Source organism: Bos mutus, chromosome 7 (assembly GCF_027580195.1).
Source record: "Bos mutus isolate GX-2022 chromosome 7, NWIPB_WYAK_1.1, whole genome shotgun sequence".
Lineage (NCBI taxonomy): Eukaryota > Metazoa > Chordata > Mammalia > Artiodactyla > Bovidae > Bos > Bos mutus.
The window spans coordinates 93,652,793-93,677,211 of record NC_091623.1 but is presented as its reverse complement, the minus strand read 5'-3'; the positions used below and the strand labels follow the sequence as shown (position 1 = coordinate 93,677,211).

General features: G+C 43.0%; 1 protein-coding gene across 5 annotated transcripts in view; it reads right to left on the bottom strand.

Annotated features, from left to right (window-relative positions):
- Positions 1 to 24,419, bottom strand: part of ARHGAP26 (Rho GTPase activating protein 26) — a 475,515-nt gene that overhangs the window by 312,238 nt on the left and 138,858 nt on the right. For all 5 annotated transcript variants that reach the window (XM_070374544.1, XM_005904294.3, XM_070374543.1 and 2 more), the window contains exons 5-9: positions 23,013 to 23,114; positions 17,103 to 17,213; positions 9,463 to 9,567; positions 7,903 to 8,032; positions 5,621 to 5,721 (exon numbers count right to left, since the gene is read on the bottom strand). In XM_070374544.1, coding sequence (XP_070230645.1) covers positions 5,621 to 5,721; positions 7,903 to 8,032; positions 9,463 to 9,567; positions 17,103 to 17,213; positions 23,013 to 23,114 — 549 coding nt within the window. The remainder of the gene's footprint in view (positions 1 to 5,620; positions 5,722 to 7,902; positions 8,033 to 9,462; positions 9,568 to 17,102; positions 17,214 to 23,012; positions 23,115 to 24,419) is intronic.

The following is a 24,419-nucleotide window of genomic DNA, read 5'->3' as shown; positions in this document are numbered from 1 at the left end:
CATTCAGCGTAATTCATTTGCTAGTCACTCATGCTGTGTAAATCAAGGGTTTATTTCTTTTTACAAATGATATGATCAACAAGGGGGTAATACCCCAAATATATAAACAACACATACAAGTCAACAACAAAAAAGCTAACACCTCAACTAAAAAATGAGGAGAAGACTTAGACAGATATTTTTCCAAAGAGGAAATGCAGATGGCCAATAGACACATGAAAAGCTGCTAAACATGACTAAACATCAGAGAAACACAAGTCAAAATCACAATGAGATATCATCCTACTCCTATCAAAATGACTATTATCAAAAAGACCACAAATAATAAATGTTAGTGAGGATGTGAGGATGTAGGGAAAAGGGAACCCTTGTACACTGTTGGTGGGAATGTAAATTGGTGTAGCACTGTGAAATACAGTATGGAAGTTTTTCAACCAACTAAAAATAGAACTACCACATGACCCAGCAATCCCACTCCTGGGTATACGTACATCCAAAAGAAAACAAAACACTAATTCAAAAAGATACACATACCCCAGTGTTCTTAGAAGCATTATTTACAATTGTCAAGATATGAAAGCAACCTAAGTGTCCATCAACAGATGAATGGATAAAGAAGTGGTACAGGGCTTCCCTGGCAGTTCAGTGGTTAAGAATCCGCCTTGCAATGTAGGGGACACTGGTTTGGTCCCTGGTCAGGGTAGACCCCTCATGCTGTGGAACAACTAAGCCCAAGCACCACAACTACTAAGCCAGGGTTCTAGAGCCCATGAGCCACAACTACTGAGCCCACAACTATTGAAGCCTGCACTCCTAGAAGCCTGTGCACCAAAACAAGAGAAGCCACCACTGCTGCAACTAGAGTGTCCCCGCTCTTCACAACTAGACAAAGCCTGCGTACAGCAACAAAGACCTACTACAGCCAAAAAAAATCCCATATATATATATATTTTTTTTTTTAAATAACAGAAGTGGGGTGTGTGTGTATGACACACATATAGACACACACACATACAACAGAATACTACTCACAAAAGAGAATTAAACTCTGCCATTTGCAACAACATGGATGAACTTGGAGGGTATTACGCTTAATAAAGTAAATCAGAGAAAGACAAATAAATCTGTGAAAGCTAAAAAATGAAACACATTTGAATAGAACAAAAAAGAAACAGACTCACAGATATACAGAACAAACCAGTGGGAAGAGGGAAGGAGGGAGTAGCAAGATAGGGGTAAGGGATTAAGAGATACAAATTACTATGTACAAAATAAATAAGTTACAAGGATATATTGTACAGCACAGGGAATATATCAATATTTTATAATAACTATAAATGGAGTATAACTGTAAAAAATTGTGAATCACTGTTTTATACCTGAAACATAGGTAGTATTGGAAATCAACTATATCTCAATAAAAAATAAAAATTAACATTAAAACAATGCAAGCAATTTTTTAAATCCATGGTATAAAACAAAGGAGCTTTTTTCTTTGAACTATTGGGTAGTATTCCATTGTACAAATGGAATGCAACAGTTTTGTCACACAGCACAGCACTAATTTACTGCTTAGAAACATAGAGGTTTCTGCCCCTGATTTCTTCTCTTCCTGTCACATAGGAATTTTTTAGGGTTCCTTTTTCTCCTGTATCTGCCAATGTTTCTTCCTAAACTAGGGGGAAATTAACAAACTTGCCTAGTCTGTTGAATAATAGGAAATGTGACTGCATATGGTAAAACTTAATCACCCACTAATATCAAAATAGCACATAAAACACAGAAGATCTAGGAAGAGACAGTCTACATTCACAAGTCTTACACTATTGTCTTACTGAATGGCAAAGATTAACTTCTCAGATTGAGAACTGCTCCTTCTGCAATGCGTAAATGTATGACCATAAATGCACAAGCATATGTACTTCTGACCATGTTAATATCTAACTCTATTTCTGATTTAATGGTGTTGGACTGCTTCCCACTTGGAAAGTTTAGGGGGAGGGTGGTTTAGTCGCTAAGTCGTGTCCGACTCTGGTGACCCCATGGACAGTAGCCTGCCAGGCTCCTCTGTCCATGGGATTCTCCAGGCAAGACTACTCGAGTGGGTTGCCATTTCCTTCTCTGGGTTAGGGGAAGGTGTCCCTGAGAAATAGGAGAAAACAGAGATCTATACAAAACTGGCAAATATAAGCAGAAATAAGAGGAATATAAGACTTTGTTCCAAAAATGACCATAACATACCAGGAAAAATCTATAAGGACAATCTGTTCAAGTATCATGGTTTTAAAAAATGGGGAAGAGAGATAACGATCACTTATACAAACAAATGAAGAGTTACAACCATGACAAACACTACAAAAAAAGAAGCATGTTGTGCTACAAAAGCCTAAATTAAGGGGGTGTAACCTGGGCAAAAAGGTCAGCAAAGGCTTTCTTGAACTGAGACCAAAGGATTCATAGGAGATAAAACCAAGAACACGGATCTGGGTGGAGAACAGCAGGTGAAGAGGCCCCCACAGTCAGGGTCCATGGAGCCCTGGAGGAACTGAAAGGAAGTCGGTGTGTCTGGAATCCAAGAGCAAGAGTGAAAGAGGACTGAGGAAGACAGGGAGCTGATCATCCAGATTATGGTCTGTATCCTGCAAGCAGTGGGAACATAATGAAGGGTTTCAAGCCAGGGAAGGGACAGGGTCAGCCCTGGGCTATTCCAGGGCTCCCACAGAGAGGGGCCTTATCTCACGGGTAGAACTCGGGGTACTGTCTTTCACCACATACAAGCCCTGTCTCCAAGAGGATGCAGAAAATCTGCTCACGTCTCCTGGACTGAAATGAAGAGAAAAGCGGGTACTTTCAAAGGAAAATAACCCAAATGCAAGGGGATAAGGAAGGAGAGAAGGATAAAGAGCATGTTAGGAAAAGAAAACACCCTATCACCTATTTAAGTTTATCTCCAGCTCCTAAGAGAGCTTTGTATAAACATGTAACACAATGACATCACATGTTCCTCCTGTATAAATTAAGAAGATATCACCTCTGGACAGCCAGTCTTCATGTCTCTTCCACCCTGAGGCTAAGGAAACAGAGATGTCATGAAAAGCTATTATTTTAAATTTATACATTATTATTCTATTTGATTTGCCTCAGAATCAGGAGACGCCAGCTCCAGAATCAGGGTGTGAGTACTGGCTTTAGTACTCACTGATCATATAGCCTTAGAAATCACTTTCTCTCTCTGATCCTCAATTTCCTCTTTTGTAAAGGAGGAAAAATGGATCAAACAGGAAGAGAAAGGACAATATTTTAGAAAATGTAAAATATAATATAAATATAAGTAATTATTACTAGAAAAATGATTTCATATAATACCAAGCTCCCAATAGAGCAGCCTCTGTGTCAGCCTCTATTTTCTGTCCCAAGAAGTTTATATACATTAATACATATAAACCTCTTAAGAACTCAGTGTTTCCTTTTATCTCAGTAAAGTCTAAGGAGTTCCAAACACTCACCATAATTGGTCTCTGCCCTTCACTTTTAAGTGTGGCAAGAAAGGAGTAGAGAAAATACAAGAGAGTTCCTTCGCTCCAGGTTTAGGAAAGCACCAGATAAACAGTCCCAAAAGACTGTGAGAGAATAACTCAGTGAAGTTGATTTCTAGAAGGACTAGAAATTAGAAAAGAACTATGACTTGATCTAAGAAAGGCAGACCTAACTCTATTTCCAGTTCATGATAATAAGCAACTCCTATTAACAGAGATTGTTACTATTTCTTCTAACTCTATAATTTCTCTATGTTTGATCATTTCACATGTCCATCTTCCTGCGATTATTTATAAGTCAACTTTACCCCTAACAAGAAACATTAAAAGTGACTTGACTTTTTTTTTATGCTTTCATACAAGGAAGGACAGAGATGCTGACCAACTCCAGTGTTGTGGCCTAAGAAAAAGAAAGTCAGGAAGAGAAACTGGAAGTGGCAGAGAGCAAGGGGGCAGCTTGGGGGAGCAGCTAACAATAATGACGACAGCGTCACACATCACTGACCTGGGCAGTCTAACCTCAGAGCCAGTGCTCTCCGCCTCTACACTGCAGCGCCTGCACACGTGCAAGCAAACCCAACAGGAGGCACAAAAATGCAGCACAAGGAAGGCCACAGTTGGAATACTTACAGAGGACTACCTTATCGACAGGTCAGACACAGCAAAAAATTCTTTACACTAAAGATAGACCCAGAGAAATTATCCATAACGCAGTCCAGAGATTCAAAGAAATGAAAAATATAAACACTTTTTATTAAAAGTATTTAAATATCTCCAGAAGGAGATAATAGAAAGAATGGGGAGGGGGGAAAATTCAAAATGATAATTGAAAAGGATTTTCCAAAATTACTAAAAGACAGCAATCCGCAAATCCAGAAAGGCCAAAATGCCTGAGCACGACAAATTAAAAAAAAAAAAAAATTTCACAGAGAGGACCATCATAAATAGAATACTGAAAGGAAAAAGAAGAAGGAGATGTAATGTGCAGCCAGAGAGAAAAGACAGAACAGACCCAAAAAGGCAATGTAGACAGACGGAGCGCTCCCAGAGGAAAGGTGAACCCTGGGGCACGGCAAGGCACTTCTTGCAGCAGTCACCCCACAGATGCAGCCTGGCTCTTGTAATGATGGCCACAAGGACGTCTTTCACCCCACATGCTCTCAATGTAATGCAACTGTGCTGTTCCTCCTAAGACAGGGTCTGCCCTCTCCCGCTACAACTGGGTGAGCTTAGGTGGGCTTTCATAACTGCTTCAACCAACACACAGGGCCAACATAAGTCTAGATCATTAAAAGGCAATGCAGTGTCTGCTTTTATTGCTGGAAGACTCACTCCTGAAAACTTTAGCTGTCCTGAGGCCGCCATGCTATGAAGAAGCCCAAACCAGCCCACATAGAGAAGCCAGAGAACAGGACTTGGAACTATACAGAGCAAAAGAGAAAGAGGGAAGAGAAGAGAAGAGGAGGTCAGGAGAAAGGAAGATATCTGATCAGCCCAGAGTTGCTTCAAACCCTTATGATCCAGTTCCAGTCACCAACTGATTGGAACCATTTGAGAAACTCTAAGCCCAAACCACTCACCCACATGCTCCCCAAAGTCCTTACCCACAGAAACTGTAAGAAATAACTAAAATGATTGGTGCTGTTTTAAAAGTCACTACATTTTTTAGTGTTCTTTTACAATAAATAACTGGAATAGATATCTGGAAAACTGAAATGATAGATAGATAACTGGAACATCTAAACTGCCAACTGGCAGTCCTCTAGGTATCAGATGCAAGTGATGAAAATTAGTTTCACAGGATGAGGTCATCCAAGGATTTCTAGTATCTAAACATATTAACACACTTAATATTGCATATATGTGAAATACAAGAATCTGTCTTAATTACAGCTTCTAACACAGCTTATAACTAAAAATAATCATCTTATTTATTTACTTTATTCAGATGCCATCCCCCCTGAAACTACTATATAAAAATGAAGAAAATTACAGTGAACATTGGAGGTATTACTTCAAACATGCATTACACTCATCATATGTTAACCAAGTAAATCAAACATGAAATTTAAAAATGAACTCACCCCCTTTCCTCCTGACTTTTGGTCAAATGGTACCATGGTGATTTGTTTGGAATCCCGTTGATATGTACAGTAATGCTTCACCCACGAAGTTCCAAAGTGACCTGCAAAGTAATATTCCCCATTAAACATCTCTACATGTCCACTGAATACTGGACAACACAGAACATGTAACTCACAATGCTCACCTATCCTTAAACTGTTTATAGGGGCAATATGCTGGGAGGGATTGGGGGCAGGAGGAGAAGGGGACGACATCACTGGATGGCATCACTGATTCGATGGACGTGAGTCTGGGTGAACTCCGTGAGTTGGTGATGGACAGGGAGGCCTGGTGTGCTGCGATTCATGGGGTTGCAAAGAGTCGGACACGACTGAGCGACTGAACTGAACTGAACTGAGGGGCAATATATTCTCCACACCAGCTAGACAACCACAGGCAGAAATCTAATCTCACATGCTGGAAGTGGAACTAACCCAGGACTTTTCCCAAGGACCAAGGAAGACTTTTTCCCACTAAATGCTGCATCTGATGGGTCTTAAAATACAATGGAAGTAGAGGTTCTCTGGGGAAATTAATTCATTTTCCCATCATCAATTTCCATCTGAAGCTTCCTTTCTCTCCCCTGACAGGAGTAAGATGACTGGACAAGAACATAGAAAGGCTCCTCAAAATGCCCGTCACCGTCCCCATCTGGTGCGATGACTTCACGCTTCCCACACAGCTACGCTGTGATCACGTGCACAGATATATACAGGGGTTCTGACCTACTTTCAAATTCCTAATTTTTACTTCAGCAGAACTCAAGAAGATCTGAAAAGCAGACAAAGAAAACCCAGAGACACTAGACATGTGGAACGGAAGTAAATGTAAATGCTCAAATGTAATCTAAGTGTTTGTCCCTCAAAATTATCCCTCGGGAAAGAGGCAGGTGCCCTGAAGACAAATTCTGACAGTTTCTTATTTTACTGGTGCCTGGCCAATTACTTTATTTCAAACAAAGTACTATTAGGGGAAGAAGGCATAATTGGCATTGTTAGCCTGCAAAGACCTCAATCAATATGAGTTCTGGATGTTTATAGAGATTGCATAACAGATATGATTAAAAAATAATGATAACATGAAAAAAGATTCAGCAGACACTTAATAGGTATTTTTCAGGGTATGAATACCCATTGCAAGTGTTGGATATCACTTAATACACTTAAAAAGCAATGGAGCGTTTATATTGGAGCATTAAGAACAAATGAAAACAGCAACTATTCTCATGTGTTTTTGTGGCTTAGAGAATAAACTCCAGTGATGGCACAAAGATTTCCAAAGTGCTGTATATGTAGCTTCTGCTTCTTACAAGCCTTAACAAGCTCATACCTGTAAGAATAAGGGACATAAAACTCTCATCACAACTGATACTCCAACCTCCAATCCCATCACTACACCATTGTCACCAGGGAACAATTTTATGCCCAAGCAAATTTCTGAGCAATCACTACACAGAATAATCACTGTAAGTATTTTGTTTCTTAGGAAACTTCTGGGAGTGAAGACATTTGACAATCCTAATCAACAGTGCCCAGACAGGAGACTATAAGAAGAACTACCCATTAAAGGAAAATAATGCCCTTTCTTTAATCTCTAGTACTGCATGCATGAATTAAGTCTGGGAGTGCTACAGCCCAGAGCATAAATCTGAGTCATCACTGAAAACCCTAGGTTAGCAGTACCTAGCATTTCTTTCCTTGACATCCTATGGGCAAGTCAATGGCCCTTCTCCCTGGCTTGTGAAGTGAGCTTTTATTTCTACTTTTCATAACATTCTGGAATGACAGGAGTTGAAGTGAAGAAGGAAAGAGCCAAAATCATAGTACTTTAGGCCTTGCTGAAACAAATCTCAAAAACAACTATTATTAGGTCTACCAAAGGATATGACTATAAAACCCAGCCAGTTAGACCTCTCCAAGGCCTCTACGCCAAGGCTGTGGTATGTAAAGCTATACTGAGGGTATACAGGAACCTCAAGAGTAGAGTCCCACCACGGGGAGAGGTGGCAGCGCAGAGCCTATGAATTCTGGGTTGCAACAGGATTCCAGTTACACAGAAAACACAATATATCACTAGGAGATAGACAAGACCTTGTGGACAGCATCTTTTCCCTAGAAAGCTGAACTATAAAGTCATTCTGCTTTGACCAAAATGTTCCATGTCAGGGACTACTGGATACACCCCTAGCTCCTGAGACAAAAGGCATGAGTACACCCACGCCGCTGGCTGGCCTGGCACTCACGTTTCTCCTGGACGTAGAGGTACCCTTCCATAGTGTAAGGACTGATGGTCTTGTGCTCAAGGGGATTCTCCTTCATCTTCTTCATCAGGGATTCCACTTCCGACCTGGTGCCTTCAAAGCGATTTCGTGTCTAGGATGAAAGGAATTTTATCCAAATCAAAGAAATGAAACCCTCTTTGTTTCTCCAGCACTTCAGAGTATCAACCTACAGAATCCTAGATCTAAAACCAAGTGAGGAATGTTCAGCTATCAAAAAATAAGGCAAATGTTTACTTTACTGAAGTATACTTTGGCCTGAAAGCCCTATCCAAGAATGACTCTCAAATTCTAGTGACCATCAAAATCACGTGGGGAACCAGCAGGAAATGCAACTGACCAGTCCTCACCCCCAAAGATAAACTCATCACTTCTCAACCCAGAAACATGCGTTTCTAGCAAGCGTCCCGGCGACTCAGAGGCAGAGGGCCCACAGCAAGAAAAGCCCTCCACCAGCCTCTAGGACAGAGATGCTCTCACCCTGGCTGTTTGCTGACAGTTTCCTCCTCAAATGCAGCTGCTTCATGTAAGGTTCCCCCTCCGCCAGAACAGCCTGTACCAGCACCCAGGGGAGCCCAGGGACCATCGCAGCTCCAGGGGGCCTGTGGCATCAGCTGAGGCCTTCCAGCTCAACTTCTCCCTCTGCAGGGCCTGCTGCCCTCAACTCTCTCACAGGTGTTTTTGCCCACACTGCCTCCTGGGAACCTGCTCTGTGTAAATCTCCGCTTCAGAGCCTGTCTTCTGAGAAATCGAGCCCAACGGGAGGCCATACTTCATGGAAGCTCGTCCAAGACCCTGCAACTTCCTGTTCTGAGGCACCACAGGGAACAATGAGAGCTCGGGCTTCCAAAAAGCATACAGTCCAACCCACTCGGACACACTTGGGTTTATTTGGACACAGGATCAACCAGAGACAAAGACAGACAAAGTGCAGACTACTGTGATCACATTAGGGAAGAAAGGGGTTTAGTCCCAGTGACTGATCAGAGACCTAAGCCGGATTCTGTGCACCCAAAGGTCCTGCTGCTTACAATCTGGGAAAGGAGATTGGGAGTAAGGCGCACTGACTTGGATTTCCTCACCAAGAGTTGAACAAGAACACATCCTTTGAGCTGGAGGCCAGCATGTGTTCCCCACCCCCTACTTCTGAATATACAGTCTAGTGTTTCAAGTGGCCAGGCAGCTGGACGCACAGAAGGGAGGCCGGGCAGGGTTGGGTGGGGCTGGGACTTCCACTGCCAAAGGAAATCCTGATGCTGGTGCTACAGATTTAAAACATAATCAGCAGCAGCACTTCTGCAAACAGAAATAACGGAGCTTTGAAATAACGGAGGTGAGGATGAGCTCTGGGACCACCAAGCACCCTGGAGATGACTGCCCTCTGCTGCCCTTTGAACCCAAGCAAGACCCATCCTCCCCATCTGCATTCCCATCCATTTACGCGATCTCTATGCAACCAGACCCATATTTTGTTTCTTCCTTCCCTTAACAAGGGAAAGGAAGCCCATCCCCTCGCCCACTCACGTTCTGTATGCTGATAGTCAACTGTGTCTTGAAGTCGTTGAAGTCCTTGGCCAGTTCATAACCATGGTGATAGAAAGTGAAGAGTCCTTGTAGGAATGCCAGTAGCTGTAAAGGGAAGACCTCATATAAGCAGATTCAAGAGGTATTATGGAGCTGTATCTGAGTTCCCAGCCCTGCTTTGAACATAATATAATGACAAGGTAATAATAATGACTATCATTTACTGAGCTCTTCTTACGTGCCAGGCTCTTGGGACTTCATATGCCCCATCTCACTGAATAGTCCTAACAGTAGGATTCATTACATAGGTTGTTATCTCCATTTTAACAATAAGGAAGCAGATTCAGAGAGGTTAAGTAACTTGTCCCAAAACACACAGTACATAGCAGCTACAATTTGAAACCAGGTCCCCTTGGCACCAACACCCAAGCTCATATCCTGTAAGCCTCATCACCTCCTAAGAAAACCACTTCTTCAGAAACTGAAGATGAGGGGTCCTACTCAGTCTCCTATTAAATTCATTACATTAGGTTATCATGCAAAAGGGTGTGGTTATACTGATAACCAACAAAGAAGAGAGAAAAGGAAGCTGGTGTGTCCTGAGTCTGCAGCCTAACAGGCAAAGTCAAATCAAAGAAAATCATCAAGATTAGATTCCAGTTCAAGTGTGTTTCTGCACTTGCCGTAAATTATCCGAAAGTCAACGCTCTGGATCCCTTTATTAAAATAATCCCATGTACCCACATGTTCAGTTAAGATGGTTTCCCTAAATTCTTATTTAAAGTGCCTTGGGCTAAAAGGTAAGGGCATTCCTTGTTTAGTCCTGTCTTTAGTGAAGAGTGAAAATATCTGTTCACCATGATTCTTGCAATAGACCTTCATATACTTAAAACAACTAACTGAGCCCCTGCCAGCCTTCACTTCTCCAAGCCGTCCTGCCGTCTTTCCTCTCATCACGCATATGGAACCTCATTGCTGTTACGCCTCCTGGCCCCTTCCCAAGCTCTACATGTCCTGCCTCGGTCCCATATCGCAAGCTGAAAGAATTATAATTAAAGCCTGAACACAGTTTAGAATAACCAGGACCTCAACTCTATCACAAGCTCAATTCTACTACATTTGGAGACCACCCCCAATCTAACGTGAACTGCTCGAAGCTGACTCACATCGTTTGAGTTGTTCCCTCAGACCTGCCTCAAACACGTTATATCAAGACACAGTTGCATCACTTTATACTGTTGTGTTTAATCTTCTAGTCCTTAAATGAACATACCTTTACTTATTAAACACAATCTCACTTTGTTTCACCTAACTCTCCCTTTCTGAGAAGCAGCCTTAATGATGAAAGTAAAGGAGACCATTACATTTTGCCTGTGGCAGGAATGGTAAACACCAGGGTGTACACTGACCTGTCTTCAGGCAACGCCACATGTCCAGCCCACTTTATCAAAGAGCTTTACACTGGAAAGTCAGACAAGGCCCAGCTCATAACAACATGGTCCCTTGACTTCCTGTTGCCATTGTCCCTGGAGCATCTGCTCCCTTACATCTTCACAGGAGGTAAGCAACAGGCATTGCTGGGTCCTCTAGCTAGAAGCACATCTAGAGGCACCATTTATACATCCCTAACCTAAATTAAGGAACGGGGGGTAAGCCACAGAGAGCCACCAAGGACTAACAATGAATTCTTTTCCTCAAGATGACCATAGTCTCTGTACGTCCTCTATGTAAAACCCATTTCTGTGAAGACGGCCCATACTTTTTCTTCTAAACAGCTCCAGTAATAGAGAAGAAGGGGCTCTCGTGCCAAATCTAGTGCCAGTGTTCACAAGGACAACTGTCCTTCCTTATCTCTTCCCTCCCTGTTGTCCTTGAATGCTGCTGGTCCATCAACTTTTCCAGGGCACTGAGTCACCCTCTACTGGAGAATAATGCAGAAGATAAGCAACTGATGCTCAGGGTATTCCTCCTATTAACTCTGAGCTATCCTTCACTTAAAATCAACAGGGCCTCTCTTACTCAGGGTAATTATCTCAAACAGCTCACTAAGATGTCACCTGCATGTACACACAAGCACTCCAAAGGCAGAGGGCAGCTAATATTTATTTTGGTTTTCACTTCCTTTGGTATCATGCCTGGTTGTCCATTTTTGTACAGGAAATGATGCCTTAAATATTGTTATCTTTGGACCACTTCCCTTCCTTCTCCCCTCACAGCATCTTTCCTGCCCTCCCCGACCTCCCACACACTGTATGCATCTCTGAACCCATGACCCTGGGAAATGAAAGTCCACTGCTCAGGGGTGGGCAAGGCCCACAGAAAGACTCCAGAAAAGAAAGGATCTGTCCGCTCCAAAGAAATGCTTCTCCTCACACAGAGAGAAGTGCTGCTGTGGCCTCAGCTGGTTATTAAGTAAGAGAAGCTGGCATGTGCACCCAGGCTCCTCTCTGGACATCAGACACACAGCCACAGCACAACAAAGGAAACGCCAAGGAGAGACCTTACCACTCTCCCCCTTCCCTTCTTCCCCATCCTTGTTTTCCTCTGAGAATTATTGTAAGAAAAATCTATTTTCATTTCCTAGCTGATTACATAGATTAAAAAAAAAAAAAAAAGAACAAATTAGTGATGGTTGCATCATTCTGGGCTCTGTGATAAATTTGTTTCCATTCATAGAACAGAGCTACTGTTTTGGGTTGAATTTTGCCTCTCCATATCCAAAAGATATGAAGTCTGAACTCCCAGTATTTCAGAATGCGATTTTCTGTAGAAATAGGATCTGTACAGTGGTAATAAAGTGAAAATGAATCCATTAGGCCCTAATCGAAAATGACTGGTGTCCTGAAAAACCGGGGGTGGGGGTGGAGTGTGGACATAGTAAGAAACAGAGAAGCAAGACATGCGAGGATGAAGAACTGAAGTGACTTGTCTATAAAGCAAGGAATGCCAAACACCGCCAGGAAAGCACCAGATGCCAGGAAGAGGAAAGGAGGGATTAGTTCTCTAAAGATTTCAGGCGGAGCAGGGCCTGCTGACCTGGATCTCAGACGTCTATAGCCTCTAGAACTATGAGTCAGTACACTTCTGCTGTTCTGAGGCACCCAGTTTGTGGTACTTTGTTACAGAAACCTTAGCAGAAAAATACAGCTACTAAGAACCATTCATGCACACAGTGAAGAGAAGGGCTGCCGGCAGACAGATAAAAAGCTGGGCTGGGAAAGCCAAGTAACTCCCTGTAACTCATCCTTAACCTATTAGCACCCTGGGCCACGGCAAAGACTGAGATCATCTATGCAGCTGATTTAGCACAGGAGTGCTGGCGGGGCCACTCAGCAAGAGAGCCAGATGCAGACTGATGTATCAGAAGAGACACTGAGCTGATGGGTCGCAACAGAATGCCACCGACCAAAGAAAAAGAAGGACAACCTGCAATGAGGCACGAGCCGTGAGAAAGGACAGAAAGGCAGAGCACTGAGAAGTACTCAGGAGGCGAAACTTGGAGGCTGCAGAGCCTGACAAATGTGTAGAGTGAGTTCTCGGCAGCACAAGGTAACTGCCAATTATGAAAACTCAGGGAACAGACGGAACAAGGCTTTACCTTCGGGAAGCCATTAAGTCATTATCTATGATCCCAATCTCCAGAACATTTCGTATCTCAACAATAAAATTAAGGTTTCCAGGGCACAAAAAAATAGAGGGTTTAGATCCCAGAAGTCTGACTTTTCTTCCTTGGCATACTAACATTTTGTTTTTCTAAAGGTAGGTAACATCTTGGTACCTGAAGCTATTTTTTAAGAAACAAATGAACATAGTTGATGTGCATGGAGGTTCCCTGAACGGCTGCAAGATTCCCTGGACTGAAACCAACTCAACACATGAACACTTATACCAGGCACCCCAACAATTTAGTTCAATTGATTTTTTGTTGGTTTCCTTTCCACCTGCAAATAGTCAAATGCTGTTTCAAATAGAAATTAAGAGTCAGACCATTACAGCTCTGCCATTTACTAAGTGTGACCTTGCAGAGGTAAATAAACATGCTTCAATTTCTTTATCTGAAAACAAAAACAGGACCTACCCTCAAATAATGATTGAATGACATAATATGGCAAAGCACTTATTAGTTACACAGAACATAACAGAGTTTCAGCTGATATCAAGTGTTACGTTCTTCTGTACAATCTAGGCCAGTAGCTTAAACTTTAATGTGCAGCAGAATCACCTGGAAGGCTTACAAAAGTATAGATGACTGGATCCCACTCCCAAATTTCAGGTATGGGGTACAGCTTGAGAATTTGTATTTCTAGGACTTTGAGAACTACTAATCCAGTCAGTTCTGAAGGCGATCAGCCCTGGGATTTCTTTGGAAGGAATGATGCTAAAGCTGAAACTCCAGTACTTTGGCCACCTCATGTGAAGAGTTGACTCATTGGAAAAGACTCTGATGCTGGGAGGGATTGGGGGCAGGAGGAGAAGGGGACGACAGAGGATGAGATGGCTGGATGGCATCACTGACTCGATGGACATGAGTCTCAGTGAACTCCGGGAATTGGTGATGGACAGGAGGCCTGGCGTGTTGCGATTCACGGGGTCGCAAAGAGTCGGACACGACTGAGCGACTGAACTGAACTGACTGAATCCAGTCAGTAGCTCTTTCGCTATATGACTCTCTTCTCCCTACTCACAGCTCCAGCCACTCACCTGCTTGTCTACTAGTATGCTCAGAAACAAGAACTTCTGCGGAAAAGTGAAGGTTACATATCTATATCCAACCTCTCAGCCAACTCATTTTTTTAAAAAATATTTACTTATTTGGCTGTGCTGGATATTAGTTGTGACATGCGGAATCGTAGCTGAAGTATGTAGGATCTTTGGTTGTGGTATGTGGGATGTAGTTCCCTGACCAGGGATCATACTCAGGCACCCTGCATTGGGAGTGCAGAGTCTTGGCCACTGGCCACTTGACCACTGGCCACTCAGCCAATTCTAACACAAGACGAGACATTTTTTCATTAGCTTTCCAGGTACCTCACTTTATGAACTCAAAAACATCTGCAATCCACAACAGCTTTCTACTTTTTAAACCCCACTGTCCATACTATCCAACCTGGCACTCAACTACATGCAACTCTGGCTCGCTCATTATTATACATGTTGCTTCCCCAAGTAGGCTGTGAGCTCCTCAGACAGAGAAGCTGGGTTGTCAGTCTTTTCTATGTGTTCAGAAAAAAATGCTTTTAGATTTATCAAGACTGTATTAAACCAAGCAAACCCTGTTAACACTGCCACTTGACTCATTCACTCATTTGAGGAGACCCTGGATGGCCAAAATTGATATATTCCTCTGCCTCAGAATTAAAAAAAAAAACAAAACTGTTAACTGGGTCCTAATAAGCAACTATATAATAATTGGGTGTCAATTAGGTTAGCACTTTCCTGGTGGTTCATAAAGAATCCACCTACAATGCAGGATATGCAGGTTCAATTCCTGGGTCGGGAAGATCCACTGGAAAAGGGCACAGCAACCCATTCCAGTATTCTTGGCCTGGAGAATCCCATGGACTGAGGAGCCTGGTGGGTTATGGTCCACAGGGTCACAAAAAGTCAGACACAACTGAAGTGACTGAGCACACAAGCACACAATTAGGTTAGCTCTATTCTAAGCATCTTACCCTGGATAAACTCAGGTAATCTTCCTAACATCTTTATAAATGGGATTGTTATATCTGTTTTGCAGATGAGAAAACTGAAGCTCACAAAATAACTTCCCAAGAACATGCACCTGGAATATGACTGAGCTGAGATTTAAAAGCAGGCAATCTGGTTCTAGAGCCCTTGACAATGATGCTACACTGCCTCTCAAAGGCTCAAGACACTGATAAATTACACTAGAATGCCAGGAAACAGAAAGGTTATATCCTTACACATTTCTTTTTAAAAAGAGGAGAAAGAAAGGGAGGAGGAGGAAAGCTCACATACATGAACAGAGTCATCCAGCTGAGACCAGCCTAGACTGGATGAACCCCACAGATGTGTGAGAAACATCTACTGTTGTATAAGGTTTTATGGTTATTTGTTACCCAACAAAAGCTAACAGATACAGTACCTGATTTACTATATGGAGAAATCAAAATAAACAAGGAAAAACACCTCCAAAAAATAGGATGGGTCAATTAAAATGTAACTCATCAAAATCAGGCATTTACAGAATAACATCAATTAATCTGTACATAAAGGTTATTAGAATCATACTGCTGTTTTTCTATAGAAATTCTAGCAAAAGCAAGTAAAGATGCATGCCAAAGGCTAATTCTTTATGACAGCATTTGAATTCCTGCCCCAACCATGAGAGATGAGACTGTAATTGAATGGCTGGTTTTAACACCTCTGGGCCCCAAGCAGGGAAATCAACAAGCTTGCTTTCTTTGACAGATGGCTTCCCCATCTCACAGATCCTGCAGAAAGATGGGGATTTTGAGATCTTGGTAGAGATCACTGCTAGAAAGGAAGATATCTCTAAAATTTCCAATATTCAAGTAAGACTGAGGTAATTAACAACTTTGAAGAATTTGCCAGATGACATGGCTGGGAGGAGATCCCAAGAACAAACAGTTTCAGCAAAATAAAAGACAGAAACATCAGATTCCAAGATCAAACACAGTCTTAAAATCACCTGCCAGTCTACACACCTAAAAAGCACCCCCAAAGTTTATAAATTAGAAAGGGGGCACAAAACACTCTTGACCAAAAAGGGAGGTCATTTTCTTTCAGTTTCTTATAGTTTTATTATTTACTAAAGAAAACCACTCTTTCTTAAATGTAGGTAATCTTATTTGTAAAGAGACTCAAGGCTTGGGTCTAAATCAGAGGCTGCATCTGGCTGAAAAGTTCAAGATCTGCAAGTCTTAAATTGAGGCCCATGTGCTCATTTGGTGTCTCCATGGATTCTGAACACTAGTGCCACAGCAGGGTAAAGCAGTACCACGTCTCCACGAAGCCACAACCACACTGGGGTGGCCGAGGCTACGGCCAGACTTGTTCCCACACTGCAGCCCTACGTGCCCACTGGGATGTTCCACCCAAGTCCAAACCCCATCACAGTCCCTTCAGGGCAATCTCCATGCCTCCTGGTTATAATAAGCCTAGAGTGAGACACTGCTTCCTATCCCATCTTTTTAATACATGCCTCGGATAAGAAGGGGCTTTGAACTTAGGGGGCAAAAAGAGAAAGGTTTCCTTGGGTTACTGCTATCTTTGGGTTATTTGCGGGAGAGAGGAAGCGATGGCGAGGGTGGGGGTTCGGGGGCAGGCAGAGGAAGGAGAAAAGGTAAGGGGTCATCACTATTGTTTGGCAAGATGAAAACCCCTCCCTCCCTTACTCCGACTTAGAAATGAACCAGCCCAACCCAACCCAACATAGATGAGGGAACCGCTGCTGAACATTCTACATCCATGTCTATGGTTGCACTGGGAAGAATCCAGGGTAGCCAGATGACAGCACTGTTACTAGCAGAAGGCACAGCATCAGGGCTGATCAGTCTCTTCATGAACAACTTAGAGCACTTCATCATCTAGGTAACTGGAATGAGGGGTAGGGATGAAAGTCTGGGTACATGCCAAAACCCTGAGCATCTACTTACAGGCTCCACGAACTCAAACATCTTCCTCTCTTGGACTTCCTGCACCTTGAAGACATACTCCAGGGATACTTCATAGAAATGCTGCCGGACCAGGTCCACTTGGCTGTCTGCCTACAAGCAAGATAGGATTTCAGAGAAAAAGCAGGTCACTATCTGAGGAGAGGATTCAGTAAGCAGCTTCCCACCCCACTCCCACCCCTCGCCAAGAAAAGATCTCGGGAGATGGTTTTTAAAAACAAATCCAGTAGCATGAAGCAGAAATCAGAATAATGTTCATGGTTACCTGAGTGCTAAGTTTGGGTCAGGCACTGTGCCCATAGCTGTACATCATTATCGTATTCAATCCTCATAAATTGTAGTTATTTAATCCTCATTATAATCCTAAAAAGAAGATAGCATCCTTCCCCCTAACTTACAGGAAGTAAATGAAATCAGCTAACATTAATGAGCCTGACAGAGTTGGTACAAGACCAAACTGGGACTTCTGTCCTGGCTGCTCTTTCTCTAAGACCGCTGTACATCCTTACACCTCTAGACTCTTACCACTTTCCCACATGGGGCAGACCTATGTTCCATGAAATACAGAATTTTAAAGAGAAAAAGAAAACGTGCAGGACCATCCTCATCCGATCCATCCTAATGAACAAAACAAGCTGATAGGGGACAGGAGACCTCAGAACAGAACATTTTCACTCATCCCAAACACTTTCTTTGGACAAGGATGAACTACTAGTTTACAGCATAATTGGGCTTCCCTGGTGGCTCAGTAGAGACCTGGGTTCCATCCCTGGGACAGGAAAATCCCCTGGAGAAGGAAATGGCAACCTACTCCAGTATTCTTGCCTGGGAAATCCCATGGACAGAGGAGGCTGGCGAGCTACAGGCCACGGGGTCGCAAAACAGTCAGACACACTTACACTAGCAGTTGGATTTGTCAAGTCCCTGCAGTCCTTGATTTCTTGAAGTGCAAATCCAACACACTTACACCAGGGACCCACCTACTTCCCCCGACTCCCCCCAAACCCTGGACGAACAACAACAGCAAAGCAGAGAAATTACATTGCTCCCGCAAAGCCTCACCTCCCACTCTTGTAGGTCGTGAGACCTGGAAAGACCCACAAGTGCGTACAAGCAGGCCAGTGATCTGGGATCCAGAACCCAGGGGAGAAAATGACTGTGTGGAGCGGCAAGAAGCTGTGCTGAGAATCACCTCAACCACCACTACAAAGCTCTTACACTTTCAACAGTGTGGCAGAAGTCAATCCACTCTTTCCAAACAGATAATTACACTGAAAGTACATTTCAATGACATAAGAAAAATATGATTTTTTAAAAACAAAAATGGATATCCTGCTAATAGGTAACAAAACACTCTTTTCTTTAGAAATAAAGGTGTCAGGTGTCATTCGACAACATACTTTACAAAGACAAAGCTCCCAAAGGAGTATTTCTTTCAGCATTCCTTTGTCAAGATTCCTGCAGGGCAAACCTGGGACAGACCTTTCACTTCATTAGGTATTGCTAACATATGGTATTGCTAACCTTGTATCTTAAGGACTTGGCAAATTGTTCATTCATTCATTGGGGTGCACAGCTTAATGAGGAAAAGAGATAAATAACCATGTAAATTATAAAAAAATTACAAACTCTGGAAAAGGACGAGGTGCTATGAAACAATCCAAAAGATCCATTCAAGGCTCCTGCTAGTGACTTCCCCCCAGGGCAACTTCCATATTAATACAGAGAAGGTCCCCGCTCCCTAAGTTTAAGTGCTGCACAAATCAACATTAGGGCTAAGCCTGTGGGCGTTTCCTAAGCCTCCAAGCAGGAGAGTTGATGTCTGAGCACTGACCGAGCTTTACTTGGAGGACAGAGTTCAAAAAGTGCCGTACTAACCCCCTCTCCAGGGTGGCCAGCAAGTGTCTGCACACTTCTGCCTGGGCTCCTGTCAGCTAAGGCCTGTAAGTCCCCGCAGTTCTTGATTTCTCGTAGTGCAAATCCAACAGCTTTACACCTAGGGACACAGCTACTTCCCCTGACTTCCCTCACAACCTGAATACATCCTCCCTGCTTGAGCTTGCCAAGTGAGACTACAGCAGAAAAAAGGGCCCTTCTGAAAAGCTGCAAGTTAGGCCAGGCTGGAGGAGCCAGGAGGAAAATCCTCTGAGAAGAGTAGAGCCCAGCATCAGTGAGAGCTCCAGGAGAGTGACCGCTTGGGTGGGAATCGCAGTTTCATCATTTTCTAGCCGGTGGGACCTGCTACAGCCACTTGTCCTCTCTGGGTCTCTTCCCCGCACCTGGAGACTGGGGGTGGCAAGATTTCTATCTTAGAAGCCAGCTTCTGAGCCCCTGAAGACACTGACATTTTAAAGTCATCCACTAGATGGCAGCATCACTTCACATCACTACCCTGTTATTTCCGCCACCAGAGACAGGGGATGGGCTAGAATTTACAAGTATTCACGTCAGGCCTACAAGCAAGGAACAATTCTGGATCATCAAAGGAAATAGATTTCATTATATGTGTAGCAAGATTAATAAGATTGTTAAAGTTGATTTTTTAATAAATGGGAGGAAAATCATCACTAAATAGCTGGAAGATGTTGAGCAAATCACTTGACCTCTGCAAGGACCTCAGTTCCTGCAAATGGAATTCTAAGAGGTTTAACCAGAGGATCACCAAGGTCCCTCCTGCTCCCCGCTTCCATTAGCTTGACACTCACATTAAATAACAATGGCTGGCAGGCAGCCCAGCAACATCCTTCCCTTCCAAGATGGAGAGACAAGAGCTTACTGGGTTAAGGGAAAGGTCTCCAGAGTCAGGAGCCTGGGTTCAAATATTTGCTGACTAGCAATGGGCAGGCTATTTAACATCTTTGAGCATCAGCTGCCCCCTATGTAAGAGAGAGGAAATCCATCTGTACCTCATAGGGTGGTTGTGAGAAGTTGAGCAGATTCCATGTGAAGTGCTGGTACATAAATATGTATTCAGTAAACACTCACCACTGTTATTGTTGCTGTCGATAGTAAAAATATTATCATTATTATTATTATGAGATTTTTATTCAATTTAACTCAGCTAAGGTATAGAAAGCAGTGCTTGAGAAGAGACCAGGACTTTCAACAAAGACCTACAGCCCAATCCTTGCCTTCAAAGTACTTAGGAAGTGTGAATGGGTAAAAGACAAGGACTGTAACAACAACAACAAAAAAACCATAATGCAAAAATATCCACTAAGATAGATACTGGCAAAGTTAGAACTTCAGATAGAATGCTTGCCCTCCTCACCACTACAGTTAGTGACTAATCCCCAGTGTGATAGCATTCGGGGTGGCACCTGTGGGAAGTAATTATGAGCTTAGAGTCTTGAGCATAGAATCCTTTTTCTAAGGTCTTCATTAAATTGCTACAATGTTGCTTCTGTTCTATTTTTTGTTTTTTAGGCCAGGAGGCATGTGGGATCTTAGCTCCCCAACCAGGGATCAAACCCACACCTCCTGTATTGGAAAGTGAAAGTGAAAGTGAAGTCGCTCAGTCATGTCCGACTCTTAGCGATCCCATGGACTGCAGCCCACCAGGCTCCTCCATCCATGGGATTCTCCAGGCAAAAGTACTGGAGTGGGGTGCCATTGCCTTCTCCACCTGCATTGGAAAGTGAAGTCTTAACTACTGGACCGCCAGGGAAGTCCCTTTGCAGAGTTTCTATACAGGTTGCCAAGGAGGCTCACCCACCCTACCCTTTTTGCCTTGTGAGGACACAGAAGACAGCCATCTATGAACCAGCAAGCAGGCCTCACCAGACACCAAATCTGCCACCACCTGGATCCTGGACTTCCCAATATCCAGAACTGAGAGAAACAAATTTATCTTGTTTATAAGCCACCCAGTCTATGGCATTCCATCACAGCAGCCAAAACATAAGGCACCAGGAAGAATGCCCTCCAATGTAACAGGGGAGGGGGAGGAACAGGCCAGTTATGGGGATAATACTTTACATTTGTGTAGCAGCTGTGATTTACTATCTCATACATGAAGTAAGCAGGACAGGTGATTTATGAGTATTTTACAAAGGAACTAGAGCTCAGAGAGACCAGGTACTTTCCCAGGTCACACAGTCAACCATGTGGTAGAGCAAGCTTGAAAAGAAGGTATCTCTGTCAGTCCAGTGTTCTGGTCCCCATACTGCTATCTCAGTTCAGTTCAGTCACTCAGTCATGTCCAACTCTTTGCGACCCATGGACTGCAGCACACTAGGCTTCCCTTTACCTCAACAACTCCCGGAGCTTACTCAAACTCATGTCCATCGAGTCAGTAATGCCATCCAACCATCTCCTCCTCTGTCATCCCCTTCTCCTCCTGCCTTCAATCTTTCCCAGCATCAGGGTCTTTTCCAATGAGTTAGTTCTTTGCCATCAGGTGGCTGAAGTGTCGGAGCTTCAGCTATCTCAGGAGGAGATGCTATTGGCATGGCCCTAAAAGAAAATGTGGGGCTTGTCCCAGACCAACTCATCAGGATCCAAGCATGGTGAGAACAGATGGGAGGAGAAGCAGTCTCACTCTGGGAATGTCATACATGTGCATCTCCCAATACCAGAAGGTGCTAGAACAACTATTTACTCACTCATTCACTCACTCACTTCAAAGCAAAGAGTTCTGAGCACACTACTTCCTAACTGGGATATGAAACAAATCCCAGTAGGGAGGGGAGTGGCCTCTACCATCTCCTGACTAATCCTGATCTTTCAGCCTTTGACCCCATCACCCTCATGTGAACAGAAGTACTGGAACGGAATTTGCTCTAAAAGAAAGGAAACTGAAGAATGCAGGCTAGCTCAGGAGCCACAGGAGGCGGGAATCTCTTTTAGCACACACCTGAGACAGTTCAAGAAAATTTTTAAGAGTTAAGTAAGAGGATATTCATGTAGCCAAGCACGGAGTTACACTAGCAAACTGCCCTGTCTCTCCAAAACATATACCCCCTCACCACGCAAATCTCCATGAACTAAATAAAAATGGTCACAGCTCCAAGGTCACAACACCGACTTTTCTTTCCAAGTTGCTGCTACTGCTAAGTCACGTCAGTCGTGTCCGACTCTGTGTGACCCCATAGACGGCAGCCCACTAGGCTCCTCTGTCCCTGGGATTCTCCAGGCAAGAACACTAGAGTGGGTTGCCATTTCCTTCTCCAATGCATGAAAGTGAAAAGTGAAAGTGAAGTTGTTCAGTCGTGTCCAACTCTTAGCGACCCCATGGACTGTAGCCTACGAGGCTCCTCCATCCATGGGATTTCCCAGGCAAGAGTACTGGAGTGGGCTGCCATTATGCAAAAACAAACAAACAGGGGCAGATCAAAGAATTTACTTTTTTGAAACAAGGTAACCTCTGCACAAAATATATGAGAGACAATAAAATACTGCTTAAAAAAAAAAAAAAAAAAAGACTAATGTCAAGTAGTGGTTGGATTTTTTTTTTTTTTTTTTTTTTCCATTTCACATTAAGGAAGGATGACCAAAGAAAGGGTTTCAGATACTAACATTACAAATCAGTGATGTAAGGAGAAAGTCAAAAGGCAAGGTAAGGGCATACAGAATCAAAGTCAAGGGTGAGAGAAACAGGAAAACAGATCTCAGTTTGAAAGGAGGAAGCACAGTCTAGTGATTAGGGTGATCTTGACCAGCTGCATGTTCCTTGCCATGGGCAGGATGGACAGCACACAGTGTGAACTGCAGCTTGAGAAGGGACAAAGGCCATGTGGGCAGCAAGCATGGAAGGAGGCATCAGAAGGAAGCTCCTGGCTTCTGAGGTCCCTTGCAACCCTAGGATGTTCCCGCAAAGAGTAACCAGCACATATCCATAGTACCATGGAAACATTAAAACACTTTATTCAGGATACTAGTAAAGTCTCTTACCTCCTGAAGCTGAGACTCTTTCTTCTTGGAAGACAAATTCAAGTGTTTTTCTAAGATGCCACAATACTTCTCTGTCTCCTTGTCATACTTCTTTTTGGCCTCCTGGCAAAAAAAAAAAAAAAAAAAAAAGAGGAAAAGAGAAAGAAAAAAGAAAAATAAGATGTTCCAGGAATGAAAGCAACCCGGGTCAGACTCCTTCTGTTCATCTTCACGGGTTCATCATTCCCTTAGACCCAGAAATGTGGCAGACCACCCAGATCCTACTCTTCCAATAATGCCCATGAAACCAAACAACCACACATCAATATACTGACCGTTTTGGGGGTCTACCATAGAGGAGCCACTACAATACCACAAACGAGGCAATGCCAGTATTTCACAGTGGCAGAGTCAGGACTCCGCCTTCTAAAAGCTTCAGTTGTAAGATAGAAATCTCTAGTTTATAACTCACAAGGATGTTCAAAGCCAAAGGAAGAAGAAAAGTTATCTGTAAAGCTAATCCCTGAACAGGAAGGTCTACATACACCTTAAAGGGGACAAGTCTGAACTAATGGTAGATCAAGCGTTAACCATGTTCAAAAAGCACTGTTTAATTTGGAGACCTAAACATCCTTGATGCAATAATAACACATAGGGATCTTCAAGGTAAGGAATAATTCAAAACAAAGAAGATGTTATCTTTCCAGATGTGTTCACTGCAGCAGCATTTATAATAACAAAAAAAAGCAACAGTAACATTGCTGCCTAAGAATAGAATTTGGGATAATTAAAATATGAGGCACTCAATAAACATAACTTAGAAGGCTAGCTAGTCATATGGAGGGATGCTCACAATGTAATGAAAAGTAGTGACAGCATGATACAAACTTGTTGCATCCTACAAAGAATGTGTCTACCTGCACACAAACATTAGGTGGGAAGATACTTCAGTGAAAATACTTGAGATAGGAAATGGGATAATGAGTCATGTTTTCCTCCATTAGGGAGATGTCTATTATCCTATATGGTTGCTTTCAAAATAAAAAATATATATGTAAACATTGTATTACAAGTAATAATCCCTGCTTTCCCAAAGTCACTGAGTTTCTATTCCCTATTTTACAGATAAGAAAACTTAGATACAGGAGGTTAACTTCTGTAAAAAGTTCCAGAGAGTGACAGAGCTGGAGTCTGAGCCCAAAACAAGCTGCTTCTAAGCCCACACCTGGACTTACTGTCGTAGGTGGTTTCTCTTCCCTCCACATTTCAGTGGGGATGGCTGGCCAGGGGGCTGGAGGAAGCTCCACCATGGCCTGATAAACAGGATCAAATGCACTAACTGGGTGCATCACTCCTGCTTTTGACTTTTGGGGATTCCACAGGAGATACTTTTCTGCAACTCCAAGGCTGATAAGAGGAGAAAAAAAT